The sequence below is a fragment of the Giraffa tippelskirchi genome, chromosome 7 (assembly GCF_054371585.1).
Source record: "Giraffa tippelskirchi isolate mGirTip1 chromosome 7, T2T-mGirTip1v1.2.pri, whole genome shotgun sequence".
Lineage (NCBI taxonomy): Eukaryota > Metazoa > Chordata > Mammalia > Artiodactyla > Giraffidae > Giraffa > Giraffa tippelskirchi.
Genome location: NC_137281.1, coordinates 116,879,893 through 116,904,834, shown reverse-complemented (window position 1 = coordinate 116,904,834; position 24,942 = coordinate 116,879,893). Strand labels below are relative to the sequence as shown.

General features: G+C 39.2%; 1 protein-coding gene across 4 annotated transcripts; it reads right to left on the bottom strand.

Annotated features, from left to right (window-relative positions):
- Nucleotides 1-617: 617 nt before the first annotated feature.
- On the bottom strand, nucleotides 618-20,864 carry RSL24D1 (ribosomal L24 domain containing 1). 4 transcript variants are annotated; one of them, XM_081510285.1, is made up of 7 exons: nucleotides 20,738-20,864; nucleotides 15,107-15,220; nucleotides 12,824-12,896; nucleotides 10,450-10,513; nucleotides 8,586-8,671; nucleotides 7,312-7,400; nucleotides 618-736 (listed from the first exon to the last, which is right to left on the bottom strand). In XM_081510285.1, exons 1-6 carry the CDS (start codon nucleotides 20,816-20,818, stop codon nucleotides 7,327-7,329), a joined length of 492 nt encoding a protein of 163 aa, XP_081366411.1. In that variant the 5' UTR covers nucleotides 20,819-20,864; the 3' UTR covers nucleotides 618-736; nucleotides 7,312-7,326. The 4 variants fall into 4 exon arrangements, with proteins under 4 accessions (XP_081366411.1, XP_081366410.1, XP_081366409.1 ...); XM_081510284.1 differs by lacking the exon at nucleotides 618-736 and adding an exon at nucleotides 3,386-4,692; XM_081510283.1 differs by lacking the exon at nucleotides 618-736 and adding an exon at nucleotides 6,606-7,224.
- Nucleotides 20,865-24,942: the final 4,078 nt, after the last annotated feature.

The following is a 24,942-nucleotide window of genomic DNA, read 5'->3' as shown; positions in this document are numbered from 1 at the left end:
GCCAGCAAGCTCAGCTGCCCAGCAGCATGTGGGATCTTCTCAGACCAGAGATGAAACCAATGTTCCCCAGTGAAAGATAGTCTTAACCACTGGACCACCAGGGAAGTCCTAAGAACAGCCTGTATAATTATTTTCCATGGCAACTTCCTCCACACTCAGAGTCACAGTAGTTCGAAGCTGGCTCGAGAAAACCCATAACCTTTATTCCCAAGTTATTCTTCCAAGCAGCCCAGACAATCCCAAGTCATGACAGTCTTTTCATCCCTTCCAGTGGTGGAGGAAGGGTCTTTGCTGACATTAATGGGAACAGTTTATTCAGCTCTTGTGTAATCAGTATGGGAATACAGATCAAAATATTTTTATAAAGCAATAAAAGAAGCCATGGAAAATACTAATATGTGCTCTCAAAGCCAGTGAAGAAATCTCAATACTTTGAAAAGCTTCCCTGTAGTAATATTGGTCGACATTTCACAAGGCAAGAGGGGAACCACTAAGAAGTAATTTTCTTGGTCAAAGACTAATTTGTCCTTCAGTAGAGCTGAAAGTCTGAGCAGCATTTCATAATAGAGTCCCTCAGGAATGATTTGACACAGAATAAACTACAGTCCCTCCCTCACTGATCATTCAACAAGGATTTATTGAACATTTACTACACGCCAGGCTCTCTGGGGGCTCAGTGAGGTTTCAAAGATGAATCAGTCCTGCATCCTTCACCACAGAAATTTGGCCAAACTGTCTGAAAGGAAAACAACAGCATCAGTAGCATCACCATAATAGTTCCTATTTGTCAAGCACTAGGAACTATGATAGGTATTCTCATTTCATCTTCCCCACAACTCTGCCAGAGAGAAATAAATGACAGATGTGAGATTCAGAGGTTCTGGTAAATTGGGCAGCATATACACAGCTAGCATGTGGCAGAGTTAAAATGAAAAGCAAGGCCATTGTGACCCCAAAGTCTCTAATTAGATGCACACCACAGGACACACTCAGACAAAGCATAGGAAGTCCTAAAGAGAAATTACATCCCAGCCTTTTTTTTTGTTCATGGGTATCAGACACCATCTTCACCTAGGCTCCGTACTGTTCCTTTATGCACATTTAACATAAAACTTTCCTTGGCCCATGACTAAGCCCGGCAGCTCATTTCTGTTTCTCACGCCCACATAAAATCTAGGGAAAGTTACACTGGATTTTGGATTGAACACTTCTAGATGGGACCCCTCCTCTCCTGAGCAGTCTGTCCTGGGGCAGTAAGTCCCACTCGCACCCAGACCGCTATGTGTCCTTCCTCTTTGCTGGGGGACACCTTTGCCATATGATTCCCTTAGGATTGATCCATATCATCCCTTTCCCCGAGAACATGATCTAATCCAAGTGGCCAGAATATTCCATTCCCTGGCCTGAGTGACTGGCTCAGATTATGGAATGGAACTCAACTAAATCAGTCTCCACAGGACTTTTCTGCTACCGCCAGTCTTTGGCCTCCGGGTGTTAAGTTGGAAAAGTATGAGTTAGGCCTCCATTTGCCATCTTGCCCAAAATAAGACCCGAGAGACAGAGTGAGGGCGCCCTGACAACGTTGTTGTGATCTTGACCTTGCATACCTAGACTAGCCACACAGCAGTTGTCTGCGGAGTTCTGTGATTACATATACCTCATCACTAAAAAAATCTTGGCTCACTCTCAAAATACACACATGCATGAGTTTATTATATACTTGTGTTGCTGTACCAACATACTAATTAATACACAAAATATATACATCATAAAAGGTTGATTAAAAGCTAACTATAAATGCAAGTTTTGTTGACTTAAAAAATATTCACAGCATACAAGTTGAAACTCATGTTTTATTCAGTGGAAATTTTTAGGACTTAAGCCCAAAGGGAGCATCTCAATCTTTGTATAGGTTGCTTTAAACAGCTGTGCATGGTAAGACCTGTAACCTATATCTACTGCTTCAAAAGGAAAGAGATCACTTCTGATGCTTTCCCAATGACTTATTAAAATATAATAGTGAACATTCAGTGTATGTGACAAGCTCTTATATGCATCAACTGAAAAAATAACTACTATCATCCACAATTTACGTATGTGAAAACCGAGTCTCACAAAGTTCAAATAACTTGCCTGAATTCAGAGTCGGGATTCAAACAGCATGGTGTGACTTCAAAGCTGTGCTGTATTAGAACTTTCATTCTTTAAAGCAGCATTCTCTCCCATAGATGGCCCTGGCTTCAGTCCCTCCTAGCCAGGATCCAGGATCTAATCCCTGTATCTATAGGGACTATAAGCCCCTTTTAACCCCTTCGCTGACATTCTACCTTTCTGAGTCTCTCAGCTTGTCAGCACAGCACCTTTGCATGGTCCTACCCTACATGGACTCCTGAGTCTAGCAACCCTCTACTGCCCTCACCTGGCACCTAAAAGTACAGACTCCATCACTTCAATCTAATTCATTCCTTAATGACCACTAGTCCAATCACCATGTATATAACTAAATATACACTAATGACACACAATTATAAAGACATGCCTGGAAAGGTATACACCCACTTTGGAATAGTGGCTCCCTGGGGATGAAAGGAAGGAAATGGGGTGACAGTGTACAAAGTGAGACTTCAACAGTATTCACAATGATTTACTGAAGAGGAGGAAAAAAATGTTTAAGACAGGTAATTAATGAACCACTACAGCTCAGATGTCCCTTGCCTAAAGAACATTTTGTTCAGTCTCTTAGTAGTTTAGAGGAAATAAAATCAGCAAGTGCAATCCTTAATCTAGAGAGTTTCTAGATAAGCTTCCATCTAAAATCTGTTTTCCAAAGTAGCCCATCCTGCCACAAGGCAAATCCCCACTTCCACAACAGTGACTTAGAAAAGGTTAGAGAATCACAGAGGAACAGCTATAAATACTGAACTTAACCACCTAGACAAGTCTGGAAAGAAATGCCTTTCTGAACAATCTAATGATTTCAGTTAATGCATCATGACAAGACGTGCCTTGACAGTTTGCTCAGTCTGTAGGATTTCTACTCAGAGCTGTAGACAGCAGAAGAAAACTTAAAGTAATTAATGCAAAGTTAATTATCATGCAGGCACTGGGAATTTAATATAGTGCTTATAGAGGATTTAATTCCTGGACATACTTTTTTATCAACATCTCCTAAACCATCTGTGCTTCTGCAGTAAGGTTTCTCAGCTAAAATCCTATAACTGTTTCCACTTGCTCCACGATAATTAAGCAAAACTGCGGGTTTCATTCTGTTTGATCCTAGTTCAATGTAAACACCGATTAAACGGGAAATAAATTAAATGTGGTACAAACGTGGATGGAATCATCACAAACTGGCACTTACCCACAGAAACAAACCAACCACTAATGAGATAATTGGACTCTTTATTTTGGGGAAAATACTTGATAAGATCAAATGGAGTGCACACATTCATGGGCCCCCATAAATGAGTATGTTACAAGAATGATAGTAGGTTAATTTGAAAAAGCTCTTCTAGCACGGGATATGCAAGCTCTAGTTAGAAAAATGAAGAGTCCAATGAAAGATTAAAACATACTATCTACCTTGCTCACATGATGATGTTTCTCCGACCAAGGTAGTGTGACTTTCTTTTCCTACTTTGTTTTATTCACTACTGTACACTTCCAGTGCTCAGAACTAGGCTTGGTACATAGCATGTTCACATTAAATATCTGCTGAATATGTGGATGAATGTTTTAGAACCAGTAAACTCTAGCTGGGCAGCAGGGGCTGCTGCTGCTGCTAAGTCACGTCAGTCGTGTCCGACTCTGTGCGACCCCATAGACGGCAGCCTACCAGGCTCCCCCATCCCTGGGATTCTCCAGGAAAGAACACTGGAGTGGGTTGCCATTTCCTTCTCCAATGCATGAAAGTGAAAAGTGAAAGTGAAGTCGCTCAGTCGTGTCCGACTCTTAGCAACCCCATGGACTGCAGCCCACCAGGCTTCTCCGTCCATGGATTTTCCAGGCAAGAGGAGTGGGTCGCCAGTGCCTTCTCCGCAGCAACTCATCTCATTTCTGTAATTTCTCTTAATACTCCTCCTCAAAATCAGATTACTCAGAAAGACCTCTTAGGTTGAACTTCTTATGACTGTAGATGAGATTTATCTACGGCAGTTGTCCCAACCTTTTTGGCACCAGGAACCAGTTTCATGGAAAACAGTTTTTCCACAGACCAGGGAGGGAGGAATGGTTTGGGGATAGTTCAAGTGCATTACATTTATTGTGCACTTCATTTCTACTATTATTATATCAGCTCCACCTGAAATCATCAAGCACTAGATGCTGGAGGTCAGGGACACTGGTCTATGAGAAAAACAATTGTAATATATTTTTGCAAAGGGTCTGGCACTAAAATAATTTGTGGACACTATCATCTTCCATTCAACCAATATTTAACAGGTATCTATTACATGCTTGGGTGTATATAAAAAGACGATAGAGGATGTGAGGGCGATCTGGTTGCGACATCTGTCACCCCATTGATCGCCAGGGTTGATTTGGCTGATCTGGCTGGCTAGGCGGGTGTCCCCTTCCTCCCTCACCGCTCCATGTGCGTCCCTCCCGAAGCTGCGCGCTCGGTCGAAGAGGACGACCATCCCCGATAGAGGAGGACCGGTCTTCGGTCAAGGGTATACGAGTAGCTGCGCTCCCCTTAAAAAAAAAAAAAAAAAAGACGATAGAGACCCTGTCTTTTAAGAAGCTTTAGTATGATTATTGCTATCTATTATTATTACATGAGATAAATAGCCCCAAAACGTCACAACAACACATAGCACTCAAGGGAGTGAATGAAGAAAATATTTCCAAGAGTAGTCATCATGAAAAACTTTATGTAAGAGCAGGTATTTGAGATGGATCTTGATGCACAGGTAGGATCTGACAAGTGGAGACAGATACTGCACTACAGAGAAGCTCAAGGTAATGTGACTTTTAATCAAAGATTGGAGACAATTAATTCTCTGATGAATAAAGCATGCACATTTAAACTAATAAAAATCCCAGGTGGGCACCTGAAAAAGTGTCTTCAGACACCACAACAGACTTCCACAAACTAGCATAATGCCACTCACCCTGGGTTTCCCTGCAAATAAAATCTGCTGGAGACAGACTCGTAAGGACACAGATCCCGCCTCCTTCATCCTCTGTTCCGTGCTACGAAGGGGCAAGTTACCTACACCTAAGATTTTGACATTTATAAAACTAGAATAATGCTGACTACTTCACAAGATATGGGCTAGTCCTTCTCAAACTTTCTTCTATAGAGTAAACATCTTCCTAGGGTTTCTATTTTTAAGAAACGAGATTTTTTTTTCCATGTGAGAATTTTTCTGCATCTTACAAGGTTTTTTAAGAGATGTTAAAAAAAAATTCTATGATACTGCTTTTAGTGAGTATTTTCTGTGTAGTGAGTGCCTGGACAATTTATGTTTTTGTGCTATGCTAACTGCCCAGCAGAGGTCTCAACCAGACAAGTTAAAACAATAGTAACCTAAAAGCTCTGTACCATGCAACTCTCAAGCAAACTTTAAAGGGACATTCATCCTTTGTGGTCCAACTACGCTTAGAAAGCAGAGGGTGAATAAAATCACTGCATTTGCATCTAAATACTTTATAGTGAGATCTAGTGTCTCATAATATGAAATTCTGACAGCTAAGAGAACCGTCTGAATGTTAAACCTGAGATACAATGTCAGCTTTTTGTTTTAGATCAGTTTCCCCAAATTAATGATCTCAAAGCAATAGCCAAGCTGCTTCCTAACTAGCACAATAGGAAATTTGTTTCTTAACAGTATGTGATTTTAAAACAAGTTTATATTAAAACAAACACAAATGTAGTATGGAATGAAAACTTCAATTTTACAAATGTTTTTACATACGCATTCTCCTATTACATCAATAATTTTGTTTACAAATAAGTTTCACTTTATCAACAAGAACAAAGCTGGATTCAGGTCTTCTAACACCTGATTCAGTGATCAGTCCACTTTTCTACTATCTAATATTGAAATAAAAGTTTAGCTGTTACTATATAATTATGTAACCTTAAGAATTTGTAATTTATTCTAAATTTTGTCCTAAAAAACTGAGTTACTTAATACTCTTAACATACTGATAATGTAAGTGTAAGTATACATTTCTCTTTAAACAGATCTACTTCAGTAGTATGTGTGAACAAAGTAATTTTCTTCCAAGCAATTGATATTCACACCTTTCGTCTGATGCTGTGCTGTGCTCAGTTGTGTCCAACTCTGCAACCTCACAGACTGTAGCTCCCCAGGCTCCTTTGTCCATAGGATTGTCCCCACAAGAATACTGGAGTGGGTTGCCATTTCCTTCTCCAGGGGATCTTTCCAACCCAGGAACTGAACCCACATCTCCTGCATCTCCTGTACTGGCAGTTGGATTATTTACCACTGAGCCACCTGGGAATACCTACCTTTTGTTTAAATAAATATGTAGCTGCTTAGAAACAATTTTATGTGCAAATAATTTATAATGTGCTACTCATACATCCCATTTTCCACAAACAATTAGGAATTTTTAAAAAGAAAACCACACCAAAATTTTTAATAGGCACTGGAGTCATGGAAAAATAAAAGTTTATTCTACTAGGAATCTCAACTTATCATTGAGTATTCTCCAAAGTGGAAATTACACAGTGCCATTTCAGGAACAGACTGTTCAACTCACCCTCAACATCCACAAATGACTATCACAATAGTTAAACCACATCAAAACAGTCCAACATAATTAGGCTTCAATATATTGGACCATTATGTTCTTCCAAGATGCTAATAAACCAAGACCAGAAATATTAACATCAAAAGAAAAGATATTACTTGAGGCTAATTATCATACAGATTGTTAGTTCCTTGCTGTATCCCATCCGGAATACTAATAAAGGAAATATTTTACTGCAAAGAAAATTTTATTTTATATATATTACTAGTCACGAATTTTTCATTATTACATAAATGCTGCCCAGTGCCATTAACCAAATAGCATGACCATTTTATGTCCACAATTCACTTCTGTATTTACAAACATAGTTTTCATGATATATAAAAGTGTTTCTCTCAGTGAAGGTTTAACGTTGAGATGCAACCTAGCATCCATAATATTGGCTGTTCTGCAGATATCAATGTAGGACAGAAGTATTTACTGCCTTTTCATCTCAGTGACCTTATGTGAAAAAAAAAAAAGATCAATAATTTACAAGTTGTAAGTCTCCAAAGGAGATTTCCGGATTCACTTAAAAGAAATGCTTACAGACAGTTAAGAGTTTTAAGAAACATCTTCCATGTCCACATCCTCTTGTAATTTCTGTACCATTTTGTCTTCCAGCTGCTTTCCTTTGCCTTGAAAAAAAGAAATTAAAGTCTTATTGATTTGGTATGACCTTGTAGAAGTCATATCCACACTTTATAAAGAATCTTGGCTATTTTAAAACAACATTAAATATTCCTAAATAATTTAAGAACAGTAACTAAACTCACACAGGTCTTATGACTTGCCACACATTTATTTGCTCATCTCACCTTCATGACAACCTACAACTTAAAAATGAGAAAACTGAGGCAGAGATAAATGAATCAGTGACCCGGTCACTTGGCTGGTAAGTCCAATAAGACAAAGGGGTGGCATGTGAACCATGGCCACCTGGAGCCAGGATCTCTGCTCTCAACACTGCCCTCTCTACCTCAAAAAGGGCTACCTAAAATCTTAGATAATAACGGTTCCTTTCTATTGTTTTTGGGGTGTCAGTCCATATAATCTGTATGTGAAACAATGCTCTAGGATTTTATTTTATTTTTTTAATTTGATACAAAAGTCCTAGCTGGGACTTTTGCATACATCTACCCAATATGTTGTTACAGAATTTGACTTTACTAAGTCAAATCCCACCAAATTCTCTCTCCTTCTGATAGATTGTACTTGGTACCAGCTGAGTAAAAAAACTGGTTTCCTAGCACCTCACAAAAGAAATTATGCACACAAACGACTGCCCAACTGAGTGCCTACCTGTAAGTTACAGAAGCACAAGCAAGGCTTTAGTACAAAACTGCAGTTCTCAAACTAAGGTATCAGAATCACCTGGAGAGCTACTAAAGCTCAGAGGTCCAGATCCAAGGGTCTTGAACCTCTGTGCTTAGTAAGTCCCCCAAGTAATTCCTAAGTCAAATGAAGTTTGGGAACTATTAATATGAAACGTTGTCCTTTTAATCAAAATAGGTATGAGGCAAAATCATCTATTTAATTATGAGTCAAATAATTTTGATTAACTTGGAAAGTGTTTTTACGGAAGCTAGGATTTTATGACGGGAGAAAAGAAACACCATACGCGATAAACTGAATGGAACTCAGAAATGCACTGAATCAATATTTTTTTACAAATTACCAAGTCATATCCTAAATGAGAGAGAATATTTACATGAAAAAAAAAATTATCCTCAAAAAACTGGCTGGTACCCAATTACATGGACCACAGAAGCTTTCCCTTTCTCTACTGAAGGCAGAGAACTCCTGTGTAATGCACTACGTACCTGCAAGAGGGGCCCGGATAAGATGGATGTTTTGCTTGACCTCTTTAACATCCTGAACTTTCTGTAGTTCTTTATTTTTCTTCAACCTAGGAGATAAAACACATCAAGGCCAAAAGCTCAGTTACTAAAACCTCTTTAAAAGACATTAATTCATAATTTGTAAAAATTTTATTTAGTTAACCACACAGATGAGAAATGGGAATACAATCTGTTTCTTGTTCCTTATTAGCTTAATGATTCCTACATTCCCAATTTGTTCATTCACTGTTATTTCTAGTGCCTAGTCAGGAATAAATTGGGGGCTGAATATGTATTTGCTCAGTGAATGAAGGAATGTAACTGCAACAAAGAATTAACAAGCCTTAGAGATCACAGACACCAAATACAAATCTCTAATCATTAAAGTATCTGTTCTCTATTTGAGGAGAAAGATATAATCTCTGTGTTATCTATTTTTTTAAATTATTCCGTAATTACAAGAGCATGAAACAATAAGACATTCAACAACAACAAAAAAAGTCAAGAGACTAGTTCTCAAGCATTTCGGCCCCCTTTTTCCATAATTAAAAAGGTTTAAAGCCAAAAAGCTGTTGACACATGCTTTTCTATGACAGATGTTTATGATGACTAGATCAAAAGTGATGTCTCTTCTAAAGAAATAGCCAGTTTCAAGCTGGGACAGGGGAAGTGCAAGATGGTACTAGAAAATCTTATTAGCCATAAAGCAAGAAAGCACCCAAAGAATGATGAGGAATTGTCAAAATGACACAGAGCCTGCCTGAAGAACTTTCACTGGCCAACTTGGGGTACTTAGAACATCAACATAAATAATGATAAAGAATTCTAACACACTGAAAACAGTAAGAATTAGTGCACAGACACACATATGATGTGAATAAATGAATAATAAATGTGCAACTGGGGAAAGAGAAAAATGCTCTTTCTTGGATAAAAAAGCCAACTAATAAATAGGAAAGGATGAAATTAGAAAAATCACCACTTGGTAATAATAACAATAGTAACAGATTCAGGCAGAACACTAATGGATGCTAAAACTAGTCGATACCACTTTGAGGAGTAACAGGTTCTTTGCTGAGTGTGTCTCCCCCAAGATGCACTGATTACAAAGAGGGGAATAAAACAGTAAAGTAGTTTCCTCTATTTCCAGGGGAGAAAACTAGCAGACACTACTTTAACCAAGTGATAAAAGTTAACATCACCAGTAAGAGGCAACATGTACCTGGAAGACACATTTCTGTAATAGTTTGGCCAAAGGTCCCTACCCTGAATCTAATCATGAAGAAAACAGCAAACACAAAATGAGAAACATCCTGTAAAATAACTGACCTGTACTCTTCAAAAATGTCAATGTCATTTAAGACAAAGGTGAGAAATTGTCTGGATTAAAGAAGCTTGAGGAGACATGACTGCTAAATGCAATGCATGACACATGACTTTCTGCTGTGATGAAGGGCATTATTGGAACAACTGGTAAAATCAAGTAAGGTCTATAAATTAAATAACAGTATTTTATCAGTGATAATTTTCCGATTTCATAACTATACTGTGGTTATATAAGAGCATGTTCTTACGTTGCATACCTGATACTAAAATAATGTTGTGTGTCAATTATACCTCAATTTTAAAAACCACACAGAAAAAGAACATACTATTTTTAGGATATATACACTGAAGTATACTTAAGAGGAAAAGGCATCATGTCTTCAACTTACTACACACAGAGTTAAACACAAAGTAAATGTGGCAAAATGCTAACAGAATATACAGAGTTCTTTATACTATCTTGATAGTTTCTGAAAGTCTGAAGTTATGTGAAAATAAAGCTATTTTAAAACATTCATACCTGTTCATTATAAATTTAGCTTGTCGCTTCTGTTTGATCTCTTCAACTCTCTTCATTGCATCAACTATTAAAAAAAATTCATTAAAGTTAACAAATTTATATACATTCAAGCCGGATGGTTATAATCAACAAGAGCTTTAACAATCACCTCTTTATTCTGATTTAGAAATGCACTAAACCAAACAAAACACTCACTGAAAAAACAATTCCTACTAAACTACCTGACAAAGGTACGTACTCTTGGTTAATGTCACTTTTGACTCTTTCCCAAGTATCATTTCTTTAATCTTCATTTTGCAAAAGCCTTACTACTAATTAAATTTTCCTTGTACTTGAAACCAGTCCAACACTTTTCAAATTTTACTCTACAGAGAACGTGGATTAATGACATTAATCCCATTCTTAGTTTGTCATTTCTATAAATAAAGAGTCCTTTCCTGGTAATAAAAGCTACTTTTTCTTCAAGTACCTGAGCTATGATCTCATTATGAATCACATTATATACCTGAGATATGATCACATTACAAATATTGGTAGAATGAACCTGTCAATCTGCCACATTCTTAACCACTAAAATCCAACAACTGTTTTGGAAAATTTATACAAGACCCTTGGTTATAAAGTAGAGCCCAACTATACTCTAGAATCTGTATCAGTACTATACAATATAAGATAAATCACATATGTAATTTACATTTTCCAGTAGCCACATTTTAAAAAAGTAAACGGGAAGAGTTCAAAATTAAATTCAAGGTACATTTTGTTTAACCCAACATATTCAAATTACTGTCATTTCAACATGTAATTAATATAAAAAATTATTTACTGAGATTTTATGCTTGTTTTCACACTAAGTGTTCAAAATCCAGCACGTATTTTACATTTACAGCACATCTCAATTCAGACTAGTTACATTTTAATTGCTCGGTAGCCTGTGACTGGTGGCTACCATACCGAGCAGCACAATTCCCAACCAGATTCTTAAAGTGTAGCCTGTGTATCTGAGTGGGGCAAATGAATGAGGCTCTGTAATAATGCCTGAACCAACTACTGCCTAACAAATAACAAAACAGGAGTTCTCAGTAAAATGCACTGAGAGTATATGCCCTCTTCATCTTCATACACCAGAATCAGTGGTTATTGGTAAATGATACAACATCTTAGAGAACACACAGTATTTCTCAGGAACAATAAAAACATCATGATACCAGCACAGAGTGTCTCAGTAACTGAATATCCACAGATGATTAAACTAAGATATGTACCTCAGTTTCCACATCAAGCTGAATACCCACCAAATAAAAGTAGTTATAGGTAAAAATGGTCTGGAGTTGCTATTTTCAAGTAGTAACAAAAAAGAAAACAAAGGCCAAAATGAAATAAAACTCAATGGGGTCCAGAAATGCTTTAGAATCTTTCAACAAAGTCCCTGCCAAAAGTGCCTTCAGGAATCAATTTAATAGTCCTGTGAAAAATGTATAGCTCCATATGGCATCGATGTGTTCGTGCATATTGTGAAATAATCAGTACAGAGGGTAGAATTCTAAGTCTTAAAGAGACTTCTAGCTAACAAACTACCTCACCTCCACACCAAAGACTAGAAGAGGCTAAGGCTGCATAAGCAGGCATGGGGGAAGAAGAACAGGCAGGGCCAAGGGCCTCACACTGTACATATACATGGTAGAATCTACAAGCTAGATTAAGAAATTAAGTTTTACTACATATGAGAATTTTTTAAATTAAAGCCTCTGCCTAACTTAAATAAGTAAACGGAGAGAAACAGCTAGGTAAGTAGGTATGCAGACAGGTAAGAACTAAACACTACTGCTTGTAGTTTAGTAGTCTCTAACTTCATTTTCACTCAGGTCAAACAGAAATTCTCTTAGAAAATTTGTAATTATCATGCTTACATGCTGTACTTTTGAACTTTACAAAATCACTAAGTTTCATGAGATATACAATACTTATATCCCTAACAATACTTATATCCCTAGACCAGAGTATCTAAACTGGCAAAGTGTGTTAAGTTTTTTGTATATTTGAACTAAGTATTCTACATGAAGTATGCTACATCTCTATTTTTTTGTTCGGATATTTGACTGCTTTTAGATCTCTGTGCAGGTACTTCAAATAACAGCAAATTTAATAATTATGCTACTTTAATAATGGATACATCAATCAATTCTGAAAAGATTTGGGATAGCTTACAATAAAAAACACAAATACAGCAGAGCCATTGCAATAAGGATAAAACTATAAAAACTAACCAATTAAAAGAATAAATTTAATACTAAACAATTAACTGATATTAAAGCTATGGCAATATCCCAAACCAGTGTCTCCTGAAAACTCCTCATATTCCCTTGTGACTTACTGGTTTTATTCCACAGTTCTCGCTGGTATTTGACAGGTTCATTTCTACGCTTTTCAAATTCAAATGAATTATCCTGTAAAAAGAGGAAAAATATGGTTTTAAGAGAGATAGAAAAGAAGCATTTCTTAAAACTTTTTCTCCTTTTCACAAAAGTTCTAAGTATTTCAAGCTACTGTTGTTGCTCAGTCACTCAGTCATGTCTGACTCTTTGTGATCCCATGGACTACAGCAGGCTTCCCTGTCCTTCACCATCTCCAGGAGTTTGCTCAAACTCATGTCCACTGAGTCGGTGATGCCATCCAACCATCTCATCCTGTCAGCCCCTTCTCCTCCTGCCTTCAACCTTTCCCAGGATCAGGGTCTATTCCAATGAGTCGGTGCTTCACATCAGGTGGCCAAAGTATTGCAGCAGCTTCACCATCAATCCTTCCAATGAATATTCAGGGTTAATTTCCTTTAGGATTGGCTGGTTTGATCTCCTTGCAGTCCAAGGGACTCTCAAGAGTCTTCTCCAACACCATAGTTCAAAAGCATCAATTCTTCGGCGCTCAGCCTTCTTTATGATCCAACTCTCACATCCATACATGAATGACTACTAGAAAAACCACAGCCTTTTGACTATACAGTCCTTTGTCTGTAAAGCAATGTCTCTGCTTTTGAATATGCTGTCTAGGTTTGTCACGGCTATGGAAACATACTAAGATTTTCCCCAAGATGATCTCAGAGAATATAAGTTTTCAAACTTTCTCTCCATTAAACACAACATACAAGACAGTCCTAATGAAAAATTTCTCTGGATATTAGTGATTCTCAAAGGGATGGGAGGAGAGACGGGCCTATAACTATCATGAGGATTATAAATAAACTCAAAAGGCATCCCTAATTTCCTGTTCCTAGATGAGACTAACAGCCAGAAAACTTATATTAGACTGAACCATTTGAAACTGCCTTTTCCCATAGATCAAAAAGAGTCAAACACTGAGAATTTCATACGGTTCAACAAATATACCTAGCATGCTCATATATTTCAATACCTATAAACCTTTGTGTTACAGCACAGACTTGAAACTACACATCCTCAAATAATGCGGTGCTACTCTGCCTGATGTAAGCTTCACCCTGAAATTCCTTAGGTCCCCTCCAAATGTAGTCAGTATTTTGACAATTAACAACTTAACTTTACTTATCTCAAAATATGCAAAATAATTTTGGGAAAAAACCCATATATTTCTTGGTTCTCAAATCTATCAGACTCAGGCAACATTAACTCTGCACTTAGCTATTTCATTTATATACACAAGACTCTGTTCGGATCATAGTAAATTCAGCCATGACAAGGTAACTGGTCACCAGCAAATGAATATGACCTAGCATTCTTCCTTCACTCATACAGTTGCCACCTGTATTTGAGATGCTACAGTTCTATTCATCCATAATGAAAATTATTTTTGTGACAACAATCATGATCTGGCCTTACATGTTGTCAAAAAATATTCTTTACATTCACTGAAAAACCCTCAGGTGTTAAGAAAGCCAGCAAAGGACTTCACAGCAACTACTTAAGACACTGCCTTTACGGAGTGGAAAGGTGGGAAAAAGTCATGAGTTTGGTGGAAGAGAAAGTACAGAAGGGAGAAGACAGCTGAACGATCTCCCGCCCTCAAAAACAACCGGCGCAACCGTTTCCCCTCCTTCCTTTTCAAGGACAGAGTGCGGACAAGCTTCCGCGGAACCTCACACCACCTCAGGGAGAGCAGGACTTGTGGGGGCTCATCTCATGAGACTCCCTCACCCCAATTCCTCACTATTCCTCCTTACACAAATATCATTAACTAAGTTCTCTGCTCTCAGACACAAAATCCAGATAAAGAAATCGAAAAACTGATAAACAAGCTTATTACAAACCTCATCCGAGCCCTCACTGCAATTCAAACATCCTTTTAACTCTTAACTTCCTTTCAAAATCCTTAGGTAACCATTTCCAACTTCAATCCATTTAAATAATTCTCCCCTTTGTTACAAGAGCTAAAAAATACTTTTTGGAGAATAAGAAAAATCATTTCTACAAACCAGATTAGGAATTTTTTTTTTTCCTTTTCAGAATTCTACAGATTTATAGTTTTGGGGATCATGTGAGAATGAGATTGCCAAAGCCAAACACAAGTCAGTCAGTCTTCAATCCTCTATGGGAGGCCTTATTAGAGTTAACTGAATCATGTTCCCCATCCAAAAACTAAAATTTTGAAAACTATAAAAACTATAGTGATAGCTAACTGTACTCACCACCGTGAGCTCTTTACCAGCTGCTTTCCGGAACGCTTTAGTCCATCTGACCTTTCGAGGATTGCGCTTCTTTTTGAAGTTTTTATGGCACTTGGATTTACAGAATCTGAACACCTATTTAAACAAGTGTTAAAATAGTGAGAAGACAGTATTAAAAACTTTTATGCCATAGGATGTTACCCCACCAGACAAAATATACTATAAAGTCTGAGAAATAACAATGGTTCTCACTCACAACTGCTTCTACTTAGAGCATCATTTAGAAACATGAGACATATCACATAAAATGCAAATTGAACTATTTTTTGACTATCAAACATCATTACAACTAAAGATTGAGGGCCCCCAAAATACGGTTAAAAACTAGCATTTTTATAGAATAACAGTAAAACCTTTACTATGATCTTGAATGAAGGGAACAATTTTAAGTAAAGTTATTTAAATCCACTTGCAATTCAGAATAATTCTCAAAATTCACTTTGTATATATCTCAATGAGAGGGGAGGGGTAAAGTTTCAAACAACCATTCTGAAATGTACTTTGGTTCTTTTCACTGTTGCACAAAATAATTTCCCAAAACAGCAACTAAAACTGGCTATAGATTTGTTTTCTAAAGAATTTATTCATATCTACTAGGAAGATTCTTCACTACTTTAATTCTACACTTTCATCTCCAAAGATGTGATCCTTTAATAGTGCTTACAATTTAATGATGATTCAAGGTGTTCCTAAAGTGACTTACTGGGATTTATAGTCTAAAATGCATCATTTTGTTACTCTGTCTTAAAACAAGTTACAATTTGTATTACTAAAGAAAATCTGAGAGAAAAAGTATTATAATTGAATATGTGGACCTTGGCAAAGAAAATTCAATTGAATTATCATGCCTAGATGTGACCCATTTAAAAAAAGGCCAACCTAAGGTACAGACATTTCAAGCTAAGAGACTCGGCAGTAAGAAATTCGCCTGCCAAAGCAGGAGACACAGGTTTGATCCCTGAGTCAAGAAAATCCCCTAGAGAAGGAAATAGCAACCTATTACAATATTCTTGACTGGGAATTTCATGAACAAAGGAGCCTGGTGGGTCCATGAAGTTGCAAAGAGTCAGACACAACTTAGCGACTAAAACAACAATAAAGCCTCTGTGCGCATATGTGTGTGTACACATAAATCACGAATCAAAATATTTTTCATTTTATGTACATTGTTCTATGAGGACCTTCAAACAGGTCACTAATCACACTAGGACACAGATTTCTTAATGGTCAATACTAGAGAATTCCCTGGTGGCCCAGTGGTTAGAACTTGGCGCTTCACTGTTGATGGCCCTGTGATGGATCCATGGTCCAAGAACTAAGATCCCACAAGCAGTATGGCAAAGCCGAAAAGAAAAGGAAGAAACAAATGGTCAATATTACATCAATTTGATCAAGGGCCAGACTTCCTGGAGAGCCCGCTCTACGTTCTTGAATTAATTTCAAACAGCTAGAAAATATGTGAACTACAGTAGTTTTCTGAAATAATTCACTATAAAATCATTATTGGTAAAATTTCTTTTGCATATTTCCAGCCCAAAGTACTACTACCTTTTTAAGTAAAAGCCTTCCTTGTTTAATATCTACTAGACAATTCCTACACAAGTCCTCATTGAGAAGTTTGAACTTTCCTAGGTCTTCTCAGTTCCAAAGAAAGCCAATGGGAAGATACAGGGAAGCCTACTTAAACTCTGTATCTAACAGACTCACTTGAAAAAGCCTGATGAAGTATCTGAAGAGACCGGAGTCCCTGAGATGGGATGCTGCTGCTGCTGCTGCTGCTAAGTCGCTTCAGTCGTGTCCAACTCTGTGCGACCCCATAGACGGCAGCCACTGGGCTCCGACGTCCCTGGGATTCTCCAGGCAAGAATACTGGAGTGGGTTGCCATTTCCTTCTCCAGCGCATGAAAGGGAAAAGTGAAAGTGAAGTTGCTCAGTCGTGTCCGACTCTTAGCGACCCCATGGACTGTGGCCTACCAGGCTCCTCCATCCATGGGATTTTCCAGGCAAGAGTACTGGAGTGGGGTGCCATTGCCTTCTCCAGAGATGGGATGGGGATTCCCCAATAAAGAGCCGCTACTATGTGCTGGATGTTGCAGTAGATGCAAGAAGTACAAGAATAATTAAAACACGATGCTCTACCCTGAGAAGCTTAGTCCAGCACTGTGATAAAGTCTCAATTTGCAAACAAGAGAAATAAAGATCAGACTAGGATATAAATAATGGGATATGGCTATACACAATAATGAAGTATAAAATAATACGTAAATATACATTAAGGAGTGATTAAATCTCTACTGGAGTAGGTGGTGGATGATTCTGTGTGAGACAAAGCTTCATAGGCTCCAATTTCCCTTCTAATCTAGTCCTTGAGCACCATCCTCAGTCTTCAACGTGCAAACAAATGATCCATCTGAGCTTCACAGTTCAATCCTTTTTTATGCCACTAATTCAACAAAGATTTATTAAGCACACCTTAAGAGTGTACACATTTTCTGTTTGCATACTATGAAAATACAGAGCAGTAATATTTTACCCTGGTGGCTCAGACAGAAAAGAATCTGCCTGCAATGCAGGAAACCCAGGTTCAATCCCTGGGGTGGGAATATCCCTTGGAGAAGGGAATGGCTATCCACTCCAGTATCCATGCATGGAAAATCACATGCACAGAGAAGCCTGGTAGGCTACACTGTCCATGGAATCACAAAGAGCCAGACACGATTAAGCAACTAATATTTTCACTTTTTTCAGTATTTTAATTAGTAACACACTAATTCTGGTTTCCCTGGTGGCTCAGCATTAAAGAATCCACCTGCAATGCAGGAGATGCAGGTTCAGTCCTGGGTCAGGAAGGACCCCTGGAGAAGGAAATGGCAACCCACTCCAGCATTATGGGCAGGGAAATCCCATGCACAGAGGAGTCCGATGAGCTACAGTCCATAGAGTCACAAAAGAATCAGATACAACTTAGTGACTAAATAACAACAATACACTAATTCTACTCTTAAGAAGCTACTTGAGACGCATAAGAGGAGAGGTGTCTATGAAAGATGGTCTCAAAAGCTACAAGCATAAATGGACAAAAAATAGTTAGGAGACTACAAAAATGACAAGTGCCTAATCTGGGGCCAGGAGGGCAGGAAAAAAGCTAAGACACCACTATCCTTTGCAAAGGCAGCATGGATAGGACCTAGAGCTGGATACAAAGAGCAAAAGATTCAAAGGTAACTCTCAGTTTCTAGCAGAACTATCTAAGCACATGACTATTCATTCTGAGGCAAAAAGAGCTGCGGTAATAAGAACTCTCTTTCAGGAGGCTCACTGTTAGGTACAGACAGGATTTCTCTGTCAATTGGAAAATTCAAACCTGGAACTAAGGATATAAAGATGTGGGAAATACCAACAAAGGAAAAAATGAGGTGCTTGGTCTTCATTAGTGCTTCTGGGCCTCTACATCTTATTTCCCCAGTCAACTCTGTTCTGGATACACCAGTCCTCCCTAGAGCAAGCTAGCTCCCAGCTAACTCAACACCATTCTTGCTAGCAACACAGACTTCCTCATCAACCTGAACTCCCACTGTATCTGCCAGGTCAACACCCAACTCTAGACAGCTCCCACAGCTCCTTTCTAATTTCCATATCCAGCTGACAAACACTGATGGACAAAAATCATAAAATCATGATCACCAGATCATCTACAATGCCATAATGCCTACTGTGAATTACATCCCAACCCAGCAATCATTTCATTCACTGCTATAAATTCTTTGCCATGTTCCTGAGAGGAGGAATTAAGAATCACTTATATACTCTTTCAGGTTCCCAAATACAGCTTTGGTGCCTCATTTTCAGCAAGATCCCTTACTCCTAATTTAGTGAGGTCAGTATTTTTCATATAGAATACACATATAAGGTGAGGAAGTACAAACCGTAATTCCTGAGCATGTCAAAATCACCTCATTTAATATAGATTCCTAGAGCCTCTTCCCCTCCCCCTAGACATTCCAATTCAACAGATCTGGTGGAAATCAGGAATCAGTTTTTTTCACAAGTGTCCAGTGATTCTGAAGCAAATATAAGAGAGCTCAAATTCTGAGAAACAATATTTTGAACAGAGGAATGAGATTCATTCCGGTATGAAAAGCAAATTCATATATTATCCCCAAAGCCTTTCGCAATGTGGCCTTATAATGACCGTGCCCAACTTAAGATGGTTCAACTTTACAATGGTGCAAAAGTGATACACATTCAGTGGAAATCGTACTTCAAATTTTGATCTTTCCCAGGCTAGCCATGCGGTAAAACTCTCTCTGATGCTGGACATCTGGCAGCAAACCAAAGCTCCCGGTCCACAGAGTTAACAACTTAATAGTTACAATCATTCTGTTTTTCAATTCCAGTAGAGTATATCATAAATTACATGAGATATTCAACACTTCATTATAAAACAGGCTTTGTGTTAGGTGATTCTGCCCAACTGTAAGCTAATGTGTTCTGAGCATGTTTAAAGAAGGAGAGGCTATATACAATATTCAGTAGGTTAGGCTTTTGCATCTTCGACTTACAATGGGTTTGCCCAGAAGCAATTCCATCGAAAGTCGAGTAAGATCTGTATCTATCTTGTTTTCAAATGTACCTTTTAAATATAGATTTATATTTGTATTTATAGCCCTACCCCAAGCCTCTATCACCCTCTGCAATCTGTCAGAGAAATAACTGCTTCCTTAAACAGAGAAGTAACTGCTCCATTCTGTGCCTTTGCTCAAATTGTTCATTTCCCTTCCGCCTAAAATGCTTTCTCCTCTTGCTCTTAAACAAAATGCAAGATCCAGGATAAAAGCATCTCCTTCCTGTGTCTTTTCACATAAGTCCTTCTCCAAATCACCTCCAATCACTTCATAAAACGTAACTCTGCTATTAAGTAATACCCAACATTTCTATCAACCTCTACACACTACGGAGGAGCCTGGTAGGCTACAGTCCATGGGGTCGCTAAGAGTCGGACACGACTGAGCGACTTCACTTTCACTTTTCCCATTCATGCATTGGAGAAGGAAATGGCAACCCACTCCAGTATTCTTGCCTGGAGAATCCCAGGGATGGCGAAGCCTGGTGGGCTGCTGTCTATGGGGTCGCACAGAGTTGGACACGACTGAAGCGACTTAGCAGCAGCTACACACTACGGCTGACCGCAAGTCTTATACATCTGTCTAGAGGAGGACCTCAGCAAAGATGCCTGACCCGGCACGCGTTCAACAAGGTTTACTGAATTGAAGAATGTGGCCCACATACAACAGTGGGCCAACAGACTCCCAGCTTCCCCGTGGGCACTGGCTGGAATCGCTCCTCAACCTCATTACTGCCGGCCTCTCCCAAGAGCGGCCTAGTGACCAGCTCTGCTCGGACCGCCTAAAGGAGAAACTGCCCAAGCTGGAGGTGGAGGTCCGAGCCCGTAGTAAAGCCAGCCTCACGCGCCAAAATCCCAGGCCAAACTCCACGCCCAACTGGTAGGCGCAGAGTGACTCCGCGCCGAGCAGGCGCGGCTTCAGCCCCGCGGGAGCACAGCTAAAAGCGCGCCACTCCCTGCCTCCTCACCTTGCAATCGTTACGAACGAACATCATGCCGTGGCCTGGGTAGATAGGGCCCGAACAGAAATAACACTTTTCAATCCGCATGTTGAATGCGCGTGGGGACGCACAGGCTGAACACCCAGCTGAAGAGGAAGTGACGTAGTCCCCCCACAGGAAGTGATTCTCTTCCCAGTTCTCCGGAAAGAGCCTCCGGAAAAGGCGGTGCTCTTCAGGGCTTCTGGAAAGCGAACCGGACGTGACTGCGCCTCCCCGCGGCCGCGCCGGGAAAAGCGCTGAAATGGGGCAGGCGCAGAAATGCAGAGTCGGGCCGGCAGCTGTCAGTCTGGGCAAGTGCAAGGTTCTGCGCTTTCTGAACCGGCTGTTAGAGCGTCTAGTTTTTCCACCTACCGTATCATATTAAGTCAGCATTTACTCATGTCTTTTATGTTCTGTCTGTAGTTTGTGCTGTTCCCCGGCGGCTCGCCACACTTGGCTCGTCTCTAGGAACTCATTTCTCCACGGCTCGAGCCCCTCCCGATTCCAGTCCCTAGAGGACTTACTTGCCTGGTGTCCACGGCGGGAAATTGCTGCCTCGCACGGCAACCGAAGCTGCTGAGTCTCAGGCTCGCAGGACTTAACCAGCGGTGTTTTAAAAACTTGTAGTGGTGGTCTTCTCCACCTTTACTCCCTCTCCGCCTTTTAATTAATATACATGTATTAAATTACTAGACATTAAAAAAAAACAAAATACCATTTGTACAGGAAATTAAAGTTCCCTCCCCAGACCTCTAGTCTTCCCCTTCAGTATAACAATCACTTTCTTTTACCTACCAGAGGTTTTCTGTGCATAGACAGACTTATTTATTTGTGTGTACGTGTCTTCACTGCTTCCTTGAAACACTAATGAGCATCCTAATCAGTCTTTCCTGCATCCTTGAGAACTCCTTAAGCGCAGGGGTTTTTCTCATTTTGTTTACAGCTATACTCCCAGTGCCTGGAAAAGTTCCTGGCACGTAATTAAGCATTCAATACACATTTTATTATCAACGAATACTCAACATTCTTTTCCATTGTTACATAAATGCAATTGTATTTTAATTGGTGGCCTATGGATGGACATTTGTTTCCTATCTTTTGACATAATAAGCATCCTTACAGATACACTTTTTTATTCCAAAAAGAGTGTTTATTGGCATAGAGTTGCTGGGCCTATCAGTTCAGTTCAGTTCAGTTCAGTTCAGTCGCTCAGTCGTGTCCGACTCTTCGCGACCCCATGAATTGCAGCACGCCAGGCCTCCCTGTCCATCACCAACTCCCGGAGTCTACCCAAACCCATGTTCATAGAGTCGGTGATACCATCCAACCATCTCATCCTCTGTCGTCCCCTTCTCCTCCGGCCCCCAATCCTACCCAGCATTAGGGTCTTTTCCAATGAGTCAACCCTTCTCATGAGGTGGCCAAAGTATTGGAGTTTCAGCTTCAACATCAGACCTTCCAATGAACACCCAGGATTGATCTCTTTTAGGATGGATTGATTGGATCTCCTTGCAGTCCAAGGGACTCTCAAGAGTCTTCTCCAACACCACAGCTCAAAAGCATCAATTCTGCGGCGCTCAGCTTTCTTCACCGTCCAACTCTCACATCCATACATGACCACTGGAAAAACCATAGCCTTGACTAGACAGACTTTTGTTGGCAAAGTAATGTATCTGCTTTTAAATATGCTATCTAGGTTGGCCATAACCTTCCTTCCAAGGAGTAAGCGTCTCTTAATTTCATGGCTGCAGTCACCATCAGCAGTGATTCTGGAGCCCAAAAAAATAAAGTCTGACACTGTTTCCACTGTTTCCCCATCTATTTCCCATGGAGTGATGGGGCCAGATGCCATGATCTTAGTTTTCTGAACTTTGAGCTTTAAGCCAACTTTTTCACTCTCCTCCTTCACCTTCATCAAGAGGCTCTTTAGTTCTTCTTCACTCTCTGCCGTAAGGGTGGTGTCATCCGCATATCTGAGGTTATTGATATTTCTCCCGGCAATCTTGATTCCAGCTTGTGTTTCTTCCAGCCCAGCGTTTCTCATGATGTACTCTGCATATAAGTTAAATAAGCAGGGTGACAATATACAGCCTTGATGTACTCCTTTTCCTATTTGGAACCAGTCTGTTGTTCCATGTCCAGTTCTAACTGCTGCTTCCTGACCTGCATACAGGTTTCTCAAGAGACAGGTCAGATGGTCTGGTATTCCCATTTCTTTGAGAATTTTCCACAGTTTATTGTGATCCACACAGTCAAAGGCTTTGGCATAGTCAATAAAGCAGAAATAGATGTTTTTCTGGAACTCTCTTGCTTTTTCGATGATCCAGCGGATATTGGCAATTTGATCTCTGGTTCCTCTGCCTTTTCTAAAACCAGCTTGAACATCTGGAAGTTCACGGTTCACGTATTGCTGAAGCCTGGCTTGGAGAATTTTGAGCATTACTTTACTAGCACGTGAGATGAGTGCAATTGTGCGATAGTTTGAGCATTCGTTGGCATTGCCTTTTTTGGGATTGGAACGAAGACTGACCTTTTCCAGTCCTGTGGCCACTGCTGAGTTTTCCAGATTTGCTGGCATATCGATAACACATTTAAAATTTGGTAGATAATGCTGAATGTCTTCCAAAAGGTTTTACCAATGAACAGCAACAACAAATAACATGGCTGTTTCACCACGTCTTTCTCAAAGGTGATCTTTGCCAATCTGAAATTTGAAAGTTTTATCATTATTTTAACTGGCATTTATTTAATTATGAATGGAGTTAGGAATCTTTACAAATTCTTGAAAAATATTTTTTTCCTGTGAATTGCCTGTTTATGTCCTTCACACAGTTTTCTACTGGGTTATTTTTAACTGCATTTTACATATTAAACAAGTGGTGACAGCAATTATTTCCTAATTTATTAATATTGTAAACATTGATTACGGTATTTCTCTAGCAGAAATATTTTATTTGTTCGTATCCAAATTAGTCTTTGCTTCAGTAGTTTTGGATTTGGTGCTTTGCTTGAAACTGTATTTCCCTCTTCAAAACTGTTTTTCAAAGATTTTTCTCTATTATTTTTATAGTATCATTTTTCACATTTGAATTTTCAACTAACTTGGAATTTGCTTAAGTATAAATAATAACACAGGATTCTAGTGGGGTTTCTCCCCCCAATACTATAGGTTGAATAAGGGTATCACTTTCTCCACTAATTTAAAATATCACTTCTCAATGGGTCTCAGTCTGGACTCTCTGCTTTGTTCAACTAATTTATTTATTGATATTTATCTGCGAGTTTGAAAATGTTTGGATTATTGTCATTTTGGGGCTTCGCTGGTGGGTCAGTGGTAAAGAATCTACCTGAAATGCATGAACTATAGGAGACACAGTTTCAATCCCTGGGTCAGGAAGATCCCCTGGAGGAGAGCATGGCAACCCATGCAACTCCAATATTCTTGCCTGGAGAATCCCATGGACAGAGGAGCCTGGTGGGCTACAGACAATAAGGTCACAAAGAGTTGGACACAATCGAAGCAGCTTAGCGCACACGCACCTTAAGTCCTCCTCTTCCTTTTTTCCTTGACCTCTTTATTCTGTTTCTCTAGCTAGTCCTTAAAGCTTTTTTTTTTTTAACCTTTAGAATCAGTTTGTCAAGTTATAATCTGCAAATGCATGTGTTTTCCTTTTATCTGATACTTGCATTTATTTTCCTTGGCTAATCATTTGACATGTAATTCCAGAACAATGTTAATAACAAAGCAGCATACCAGAAATTTTAGTAATAAACATTTGCCCAACACTTCATTGTCAACCAAAAGGCTGAAAATTATTTCACTTTTGTTTGATCTTCTTCCTCTCTCATCCCCCTCAACAATTACAGAAGAACCTCATCAGTCTTCCCACGCTCTTTACACAGTTCCTTCCCATCTCTTTCAGTTTTATCCTGCTACTTCAACAAGAAATTTCCTGCCCTTCTCACCAACATGATAACCCTAGCTTGACCTCTTACCTTCAGTGTGAGGGGCAACATACCTTTTATCTATGTTCTTAATCCCACACCTTAAGGCTTCATCTGAGACTCTGTTCCCTTCAGCCTATGAGCACACTCAGTGCTTCTCTCTAGGTTGAACAGGTGAGTAGTCACTATTAGAAAAAAAATTGTTTCTTTCCAATTATAATGGAATACAGAGAAGGATGGTTCCACAT